We start from the raw sequence: 10167 nt of genomic DNA, 5'->3' as shown, positions 1-10167 counted from the left end.
CAAGCATACTTTAGTTAAGACTTAGGAGTACTAGTAGATAGATAACGGACAATCATCAGCACCAGATCAGATGATAAGGGCATGGGTCGCTCATCCTTCCAATCCAGACGACGGCATGAACTGAACACAACCATCTCCAAGATCCTGGCAATGGCGGTTTTGACCAGCAGAATCCAGCGCAGCTGCCACGGTCTCCGCATCAAGTTCTTCCTGCAGGATGGCCCTGCATATCTGCTTCAGCCTGCACATGGCGTACCGATCCGCGGCCGCGAGAAGATCCCGCACCAGTTCTCGGTACTCCAGAGGCCAAGATCGCCCAGGCCGGGCAGCGCGTCGGTGTAGATGAAGTGGAGCAGGGTCCTGAACACCAGAGGCGTCACGCCGTCGACGGCCACCGCCTCACCTGCGCCCTCCTCCTCCTTCGCCGGCGGCCCGGAGAGCTCGGCGTTGAGCACCGGAGACCGCGCCGCGAGCAAGGCCCTGTGCGCGCGGAACGCTTCTCCCTGGACGGTGAAGGCGACGTCGGCCCCCACCCGCGTCCGGAGCAGCGCGACGAGGTGCCCCCCCATGTCGGGCGGCGGCGGCGGCGGCTCGAGGGTCGCCGGAGCCGCCGCCGTCCGCGATAGCCGCGCCCCCTGCCATGAACGTACAGTGACGCCGCGAGCTCGGCCCTCGCCATGAACGTGCGGGCGCCCCGCTCGCGCTTCCCGGCGCGGCCCGCGCCGAACGCCACCGGCGCCGTGCTCCGGCGCACCGACCGCGGCAGCCCGGTGGCGCGGTCCACCAGCCGGGGGTCGAACAGCGCCCGCGTGGTGGCGTTCGGTGTCACGAGCCGGACGAAGGTGGACACGAACTCATCGTTGCCCTTCCCGTTAGGGTAGTAGCGGATCGCCCAGTCGAAGCCGCCGGCGGCGAAGGTGGCGGAGGTGAGGACGGTGCCGGCGCCGGCGCCCTGCTTGCGGCTGTACCCTGCGACGTCGAACTGGTGCTCGCCGCGCACGGTCTCTGGCGTGCTCGTGGACTTCGTGTTCGGTGACGACGCCATTTCCGATCCTGCAGTATAGCTGAGTCGTCGTCAAGGTCTCGATGCAGGAGAGGACATTGAGTTCTATGGATTGGAGGGTCCATTATTTATTGATTGGTGAGGAAGACGGGGGGATTACAGTTTTGGAGAACGCGCCGTGTTCCCAACCCATCACAATCATTGGCACAATGGGAACACGAAACGAATGCCAATGGTGAATTCTCAGCCAAGAACTCAGCGTTCTCTTCGACTACCAAGATCACCAATTATTCAGGTTCTTGAACTTTCTGCCGTCGTCGTCATCTATCTATATATATATATATATATATATATATATATATATACGCACACGGCCGCGGCCAAACATCCCAGCGATCACAAATGGCGCCGCCGCCGCACGATGTGACCGTCCGCGGCGTGCACCAGTTCGAGATCGTCGGCTACAGCCTCATCAAAGGCCTTGCGGCGGGCGAGTTCGTCCGGTCCGGCGCCTTCGCCGTCGGCGGCTACCGGTGGTCCGTCCGCTTCTACCCCGGCGGCTTCTCGCCGCCGCACCGCGCGTTCGTGTCGGCGTTCCTCAATCTCGCGAGCAAGGACGCCAGGGCGTGGGAGCGCTTCGACCTCCGCCTGCCGCCGGACCTGTCGAAGCATCTGGGCGACCTGCTAGACCAGCAGGACCAGACGGACGTCGCGTTCCGCGTTCGACGTCGGAGGGGAGGTCTTCCGTGCCCACAGGGCGGTGCTCGCGGCGCGGTCGCCGGTGTTCATGGCGGAGCTCTACGGGGGGATGAAGGAGAAGGGGATGGAGTGCATCGCCATTGACGGCATGCAGCCCCGCGAGGTGTTCGGAGCTCTGGTTCGTTTCATGTACACTGATGTTTTGACGATCCCGGGTGATATGGAAGGAGACGACTACAAGGAGATGGTGCGGCATCTGCTTGAGGCGGCGGATCGATACGGCATGGAGCGGCTCAAGTTTGTCACGACCCAAAATTTACCGGACGGTCCGGTTCTATGCCCGGACGGTCCGCCCGGTGCTATGCTCCGGCGTGCAGTGCCCGCATCACGGCGTGCCTCGTGTCAGACATCGCCGCCGGCCATCCTCGTTCCACGTGGCGGCCATCCTCACTCTGCGAACATCCTTATCCGCTATCTCGCCGCTGGCCTTATCCCCCGTGGAGTGCCGTGTTCCTTTTCGCCTTTTCTTCTTTCTCGAGCTCGAGCCGAGCAGAGCCATGCCGCCGCCCCGTCCGTCCCTGGCCGCGCCTCTCTCCGATTCCTCGCGCCCAAGCGTTCCTTTCCTCTTCCTCCACCCCTGCCGCGCCTCCTCAAGCCCGGCCGAGCCCTACCCCGGCCGGAATCCATCTTGCAGCGGCCGGCCACCATTGACGCCGCCGCGAGGAGCTTCGTCGGCCGCCATCGATTCGCCCGTTCCGGAGAGCTTCTCGTCGATTCCTCGCATGGGGAGCACCCCCTCGTCGTCCTCGACCCATTCCCCTCCTCACCCGGCTCCCTCCCCTTCCGCAGGGCCTCCCCGGCGGAGCTCGCCGTCCGCAGCCGTCCGTTGCCGCCGCGCCGCCTCCCTGTCGCTTTTCCTCGCTGTCCGCTTGCGGGGTGAGCTATGCCTCGCCCTAGAACACGCCATGCCCCTGCCCCTTGCCCCGCTCCGGCTCTGCTTCGCCGGCGCCGGCGCCGCCGCCGTCGCGCACGGCGTGCGCGCGTGCGACGCGCCACGTGTGCTGTGGCCGCGCCCACGCCGCGGTCAAGGCCCGGCCTGGGTGGGGCGCCTGCCCGTGGGGCCCACCTGTCGGCCTCTTGCCTGACGGGTGTGGCCGGATCCGGGTGCACCTAGCAATTTTGCTAGGGTTGCATTAGGTTTTATTCTTGTAAAATCCATAGAAATTCGTGTATAGCTCAGAAAAATATGAAACTTGCTTTGTTTGATTCCTCTAGCTGAGATCTACTTAGGAAAAATGTTGTTTTGTATGTTTCACTGCTGTTTGTTAGGGTTTTAGTGTGTTTCTGTTTAATCTATTTGAAAATGGTTTAGGGTAGAACTTCTTGCTGGAAAGTGATAAAATGGCAAAACCAGTTTTGTTAGCCTTGAGTTCATGCCTAGTTTCTATGATAAGTTTCTTAGTTTTGTTTAGTTAAGTTTGCAAGCCTTTTCCGAATTTACTTGTTTAGAGTGGCTGAAAATTGATCTATTTATGATTACTTATAGGAAAATCCTTTTACTGCAAATCCAATTTTCATGAGTTCCTTGTAATGTTCTCTGCATGCTCATTTTAAATGGTGATTTATGCGTGCTATATAAGTTTATTTCTTAATTTTTGCATCGCATTCATGCATTATAGTGACCGAGCCGTCGAAGGTCGAACCCGTGGAGCCCACCGAGTCCGTTGAGCCTGAACCCGGAGTCCAGTTCGTGGTTGAGCCTGAAGTTAACCCAGTCAAGCAACTAAGCATAATTTCTTGCACCTATCTAATTTGACGAGCTTAGTTATCTCACTTGGGTAATATTGGGTTATATATATTATGTATGTATTGCATTTTTGTACCTACTTTGATGCACTATCCTTCCTTGAGTTGTTCAACCATGTCCTTGCCACACATTAGTCAGTTACTCACTTAACTTGACTAGATGCTGAGCTATGCTTAGAATAATCTTTTCGCTTACAACAAAGGATAGTTTGGAGTATGACACTTACCGGTTATCCTTGATCGCACTGGTTCGGTTTAGTGGTAAGGGTTTGGTAGTATCGAGATTCGAGCGGAATGGTAGGGCCTAGAGAATGAAATCACATGGGTATAGTCCGCTTGGATCGATTATGGACCGAGTGGATGACGTCTGTTTTGAGCACCTTTCCGTGCTACCACATATCCAATATAATGGTACGGATGAGCCAATTACCTTCTTTGACTTGATCATTGGGGCCCGGTCCCAGATACGTGGCCAAGGGCTATGCAGGGAGGCTTAGTGTGTCCCCGGGTGGAACTATGTGTAGAAAAGTTTAGAGATGTCCCCGGTGGAACTAAGTCTCCACGCGCAAGCTGGGCGTACCCTCAACGGTTGAGCCTTGTTGGGAACGGTTGACGCGAGTACCCCCTTATCCAACTTTGGCCGGTTGGGTGAGTCGAATGGTCCTTGCGTCGTGTGAGTAAAGTAGTACACCCTTACAAGGTTATAATCAATTCAAATTGCCGCGCTCTCGGTTATGAGCAAGCTCTTTATCCCATGAACTCCTCGTAGAATTTCGATTATGATGGGAATAGTTCATTTTACAGCTATGATCAGTTATAGATTATATTACTCTCTTAATCAACTAAAATTGTTTGGAGGTTTGGGCAATATTAGTTAATTCTGATAAGTGATAGTGTACAGAGCTAATGCTTCTGCAATAATTACTTAACCTTAAAACTTTTACTTGAGCCATTGCATGATCCTTGTATATGTAATCGTGTAAGTCTTCCAAGTACATTTTGTACTCAGGTTGCTTTCTAAACCTAGTTGCAGGTGAGCCGGAAGTGGTGTTCGGCCACTTCTACCCCGCTGATCCAAACGCGGGGGAAGAGTAGGTCGTGGTGGCTGTAATGATGTCTTTGAGTAAGACATCATTACTTTAGTAAGTCTTTATCGTAATCGAGCTCCGTGGGAGTATGCAAATACAATAAAGTTTAAGTTTCTGTTTAATATGACTTTCGTGAGCCCAAGGCTTATAAGTGAAGCTTGAAACCCACCTATATTGAACTTGTAATATTAAGATTCGAACTCTGTTTTTGTAAAACTGCTCTTTGTGGATTATTGGCGATGTATTCGATTGTAAACGGTATGTGCATATGCTGATTCTGGACGTATATTGGAGCACATACCGGGACTACCAGATTTGATATTATTTTGGATGAATGACGTGTCGGTTATTCGTGTCTCTAGATGTGGGATAACACGTGGCACGCTCTCCGGCAAGCACGTGTTAACTCTCATCTAGATGATAATGACCGACAGTTCGATTAAAATAGTATCAAATTGGGCAGTTCTCACAAAGTTGATGTGCGAGAGCATCCTGTGCAGGATCCTCGATGGGAGCACAGTGGAGACGACGCTCGCCCTAGCCGAACAACACTACTGCACGGCGCTGAAGGATGTTTGCCTTCAGTTTATGTCGCTTGGATTACAAGGATGATTGTAGGATCGTATGTATTAAGGCAATTCCTGCTAGCTAATCTCCTTATTATCTATCAAGAAATTTCTTGGTCCTTATGCATGTGGCAAATTGAAGTTCCATAATTTTTTTTTAAAAAAACACATGTTCAAATCTCAAAAAGAGCGCATACTACATCCGTTTCAAATTAAGGTCGTTCGACTTTTTTGGCGCAAAATTTGACTATTCGTCTTATTCAAAAAATTTGTGCAAACATAATCAAATTTAAATCATTTTTGAAAAACTTGAATTGATAAAACAAGCCACAATAAAAAAAGTGATATTTGCACAAATTTTTGAATAAGATGAGTGGTCAATTTAAGATTAAAAAAAAATCAAAACTTATAATTTGAAACGGAGGTACTACAACACTCTCTTTCACAAAAGTGTACTACTCCTAACGCAAAACCAAACCAAAGGTTACGCGTGTAGTAGTTTTCTACATACATACGCGTCTGACATGTGGGGCCAGCAGGCCACGTATCCTTTTCGGACTCCGACGCGGCCTGGAGATATCTTGGCGGCCGCCTCCAAGAAAAACTCGTTCACCTAGCCCAACGCGCCGCCGGGGGAAGACAAGACCCGCCGTCTCGCCGCACGTGCCCATGGCAGGAGGCACGGACGACACACCGCTGTCGCCGTGGTCGCTGAGCCTCCCGCCCAAGATAGCGGCCGCAAGATAGGGGGATCACGGACATCGCGTTCTACGACGGCAAGGTGTACGCCGTCGAGGACACCGGCGACCTCTTCGCCATGCCCACCGGCGAGGACGCCCGCACCGGCGAGCCGGCGGTGGCCTGGGCCAGGTGCGTCGTCAAGGCCTCCCGCGCCGTGTTCAGGGCCGACCTCGGCTCGTCGCGGTGGTCGGAGGTGAGGAGTGTCGGCGACGACACCGCACTCTTCGTCGGCCGGTGGTGCACCCTTGCCCGGCGCGTGTCCCTGTACGAGCTGCCGGGAAACCGAATCCACTTTCTGGACGACGACGCGGCGTTCTCCCGCGGCTGCGGTCACCACTTCGGCTCCTATGACATGAGCGACGGGAAGACCTACCCCCTCCTGCCGCCGCTGGAGCTACGACACTCCAGTGACCTGGCTCTTCCCTCAAGACGTGCGCCGCGGATCACGGCGAGCACTTGCGCCGCCCACATTGCATGGTTCTGCTTTGTGAGCTTTTCGGTGACTTGAACACCGAACAATGGATTTGTGGTGGAGGAACTAGAGGCCATGATAGATCCAATCTAGTTTTTGCAAGCTCTGATTACCATGTAAATTATCAGAGGTGCGGAGTAGCGTGGAACCTACACAGTGGTAGGATTGCGTGTTAATGATTGGTGAGGAAAAACCCCTCACGTGGTTTACATATATATAGATATACTTGTGATCAGTTTAATTTGTATACAACTCTATCTACAACAGGTTAGAGATAACAAGATCCTAAACTGATCACGTGTAACCTCAACAAACTCTTGTTACATGAAACTCTATTTCTAACACTGAGTGGTGCTGTTCTACCTTTTCCTCCCAGTTGTGTTACGCTTCTCAAATTAGGTCAAGATTTTGCCCAGTGAAAATTGATAAACTTCTCTCTTATAATAATTATAATCAGGAGAAGCATCTATGGCTTGTTTTCGAACACCTAGCTTTTGTCTGCCTAGCCCACCCAGGAGGGTACCTATTCATCTTCCGTGCGATGCGGAGGCATGCACTCGCATGGCCCAACAACTTGTAGCAGCCCATATTTCTAACACTGAGTGGTGCTGTTCTACCTTTTCCTCCCAGTTGTGTTACTCTTCTCAAATTAGGTCAAGATTTTGCTCAGTGAAAATTGACAAACTTCTCTCTTATAATAATTATAATCAGGAGAAGCATCTATGGCTTGTTTTGGAACACCTAGCTTTTGTCTGCCTAGCCCACCCAGGAGGGTACCTATTCATCTTTCGTGCGATACGGAGGCATGCACTCGCATGGCCCAACAACTTGTAGCAGCCCAATTGCTAGCAGCATGACTAAGAGACAAAAGCAACTATGCGGGAGTTGCGGAGACTCCTTCTCTCTCGAAGCGTCCGTCCCCAACAGTAAAGAAGGGCGATTCGCAGGCGATTTTCGATCCGGCGGCGAATCCGCCTGATCCTCTGCGTCTCCGGCATCATTGTTGGCGTTGGAGGTGGTGGGGACCGGTGGATTAGGCAGCCGTTGTATATACCCTATTCTACTAGGTGTGGTTTAGGTAGGTTAGGGTTAGATTTGTCTGCGCCGGTGATGCGGCGTGGATTCGTCTCCCTGTGCTGCTGCAGCTCCAGTGTGCGACGGCGGAGGTGTGGTGAAGACGAGGACGTCTTCAGCATCTTCGGCGGTTTCCCTGACACCGTGAGCAGCAGCAACATCAGGTTTTGTTTCCTCCCGAGCTCATCTGCCGTTGCTTGTGTCGGTGGTGAGTGGGATTTGGTTGTGGCTGGGCTGTGCATGGTGCTTGGCGATGGCGTCCTCTGCGGAGGATTCGGTGCCGACGGGTACGTTAAGGTTGTTTTCCTATGCATTGGTGACCGTTTCCTCTGGATGCTTCTCTGTGCTGTCGAAGTCTATGGCAACAATGGCGACGCTGACCTCACAAGCTACTACAAGGTGGCGGTTGTGTGGAATCTTGGGAGGTGTTGTCCCTTCCTCGTCTCCGTCGTCGCCGGTGGTAGATCTGGGAGGTTTGCCTACCAGCTCGCTGAAAAGCCGGATTGGAATCTGTGTCCCACCTTCTACGGTGGTTCTGCTTCCCCTTGGGATTCATCGACGTCTGGTCGTGTGGGAGCTCTGGTGCATGTGGCGTCAGATTCCTCAGTATCCGACAATGATCAGCCGGGTCGTTCATTGGTTACAAAGCAAGTCGGGTTCGACGTGCTACACAAGACGGCAAAAAAAATCTGCGATGCTTCGCCGGAGAGGAGGTTGGCTTCAAGCAGTGCGCTCCGACCGCTGGTGGCGAGGAAGACCGGGAGCTTACAAGAACTTGGTTGTAATTTTCTTTCTGCTCATGAGTGTTCTTGTAACTTTTGTGTTGTAACCGTCAAAATCTTTATATGAAATATAAACCCGGTTTCTAAAAAAAGAGAGACAAAATCAACTTAATGCATTTGGGGTCTCGGCTCTTCTCTTTTCTCCTTGCTACAGTAACCAGCGGATTAGGAAAAGCACCCTTCGACTCCGGTGTTGATTCCGCCGCTTCCCTTTCCTCTCTGGCACGGAGAGGAATGGGAAGCCAAATCAGCCGGGTGCTGTACAGTTTTAGTCTAGGTTTATGTTTTCCTAGCTAAATAATATGTCCTCATGGTGGTATCTTCACATATGGGGATTGGTTCCTTCCTGGTCTGCGACAACTGCATCATTGCCGGCGATGTGAAGCTTTTGCTCCTCTGCATGCGGCGTGACCTCCTTCTTCAAATCCGGCGACGATTGTATGAGGTACCTCATCCTTTCTTGCAAAGGGGTGGATGTTCTTGGCATCCCCGTTAAAGAGCAGCTTATCCGGGTTGTTGATGTGGTCTGTATCATTGGTTGTTTGGTGGTGGTGGGGTTGGATTTCTTCCTGACAGGGTTAAATACCACAAGTACCCCAAAGACGGGCCCTCATGGGCCAAAATCAGGGATCAGCCAGCCTCTGACAGGCAAATTAGCCCGCCTTATAGGCGTACGACCGACACCGCCCCGCCAGATGGGCAGATAGCACAGGGGCCCAAATAGGCCAACGACAGGCACGTGGCGCTCCCCCGACCCACGCCGAACCGGTGGGTCGAGAAGACCTGCGCCAACCCCGGGTGAAATCCGACCCCATAAGCCCCTCGGGAATGCCCGAGGGGGCATTAACAGCACTGGCCCGACAAGACGTGCATGCACGCCCTCTACCCGACAAGCGGGGTAGGGGCGCCGCCTACGGATCGGAGGACTGGCAGGAATGCCTCCGGTCAGCCGGACCATCATGACGCCGCGACCGGTGCCCATACCGACTGCGCCCCCTCCGGCAGCGCAATAGGACAGGCCATGCCTGATCACCCTCTGCCGCTAGGCATAGGGTAAGACGGGGTGTGGCGGGCTAGCAGGCCCTGCACCATACAGATGGGACTGGCAGCGAGTGCCCGAACACCCGACCTCTATGGAGGAAACCAACCTCGCTAAGGAAGCAGGAGGCCCGCCCCCGACGGACCGGGAGGGCGTACCACAAGTACGACGACACCATACCCTGCCACGAGGATGGTGAATAGGACCGAAGCCGTGTTAGGCAGCGCCGCGGAACGGGCGGACAAGACTTGGCTTTGGGATGCGATGAAGCACAGCTGATCGGTGGACCGTAGCTTAGGACACGTGTAGAGCTCTCGACCTCCCCATCGGACTCCGACCCGGGGGGTGAGGCACCCCCTCTTCTCGCAATGTAGCCCGACCCATCAAGGTATATAAAGTGGAGCCGGCCTTCTCTCTAGGTTCTAGGTTCTGGGTTCTGACATTCTAACACCCAGACACACATGCACTCGTTTGCTTGCAAGCGTCCCGTTATAAGCAGCCAGCACTCGAACGCAAGAACACGAAGCGCAGCACCCCCATACTAGACGTAGGGCGATTGCTCGAACCAGTATAAATCTCTTGCCTTTGAGTGTTAGCCATCAAGCTACGGAGAAGCGCGGCACAATTTACTAGCCGGTGATCGAAACACCGACACTTCCCGGTGTGGATCCTACCAGGAATCTTTTGTTTCCCCCATGCTTTTTCTGGTGACTGTGTTGGTGGTGATCGGAGTTTGGCAGTGGATGTTGGGCGTCTTGAACAGGAAGGTGTTTTAGGCGGATGGTTCAGTGCTGACGAAGTTTTCTTCGATGCTTTCTTCTGAGTCGGTATTCGAATCCTGTGTGAGCTTATCTGTGCCGGATATGTCCAAGGTGTCTGCAGTATCGCCGGGCTTGC

The 10167-nt window shown here is 53.5% G+C and overlaps 1 protein-coding gene across 1 annotated transcript; it reads right to left on the bottom strand.

Annotated features, from left to right (window-relative positions):
* Positions 1-90: 90 nt before the first annotated feature.
* LOC120639319 (BTB/POZ and MATH domain-containing protein 3-like) lies at positions 91-1045 on the bottom strand. Its single transcript, XM_039915288.1, has 3 exons — positions 651-1045; positions 286-480; positions 91-241 (listed from the first exon to the last, which is right to left on the bottom strand). The coding sequence occupies exons 1-3, from the start codon at positions 1043-1045 to the stop codon at positions 91-93; spliced, it is 741 nt and encodes a 246-aa protein (XP_039771222.1).
* Between the last annotated feature and the right edge of the window lie 9122 nt (positions 1046-10167).

This window comes from Panicum virgatum, chromosome 6K (genome assembly GCF_016808335.1).
Source record: "Panicum virgatum strain AP13 chromosome 6K, P.virgatum_v5, whole genome shotgun sequence".
NCBI classification, from domain to species: domain Eukaryota; kingdom Viridiplantae; phylum Streptophyta; class Magnoliopsida; order Poales; family Poaceae; genus Panicum; species Panicum virgatum.
The sequence above is the reverse complement of the archived record's forward strand: the minus strand, read 5'-3'. Positions and strand labels throughout refer to the sequence as shown.

Coding starts and splice junctions, on each gene's coding strand:
- LOC120639319 (XM_039915288.1), bottom strand. CDS start 1,045: ATGGCGTCGTCACCGAACACGAAGTCCACGAGCACGCCAGAGACCGTG. Junction 481..650: donor GCCGAGCTCGCGGCGTCACT/GTACGTTCATGG, acceptor CCGCGCGCACAG/GGCCTTGCTCGCGGCGCGGT. Junction 242..285: donor CTCTGGAGTACCGAGAACTG/GTGCGGGATCTT, acceptor CGCCATGTGCAG/GCTGAAGCAGATATGCAGGG.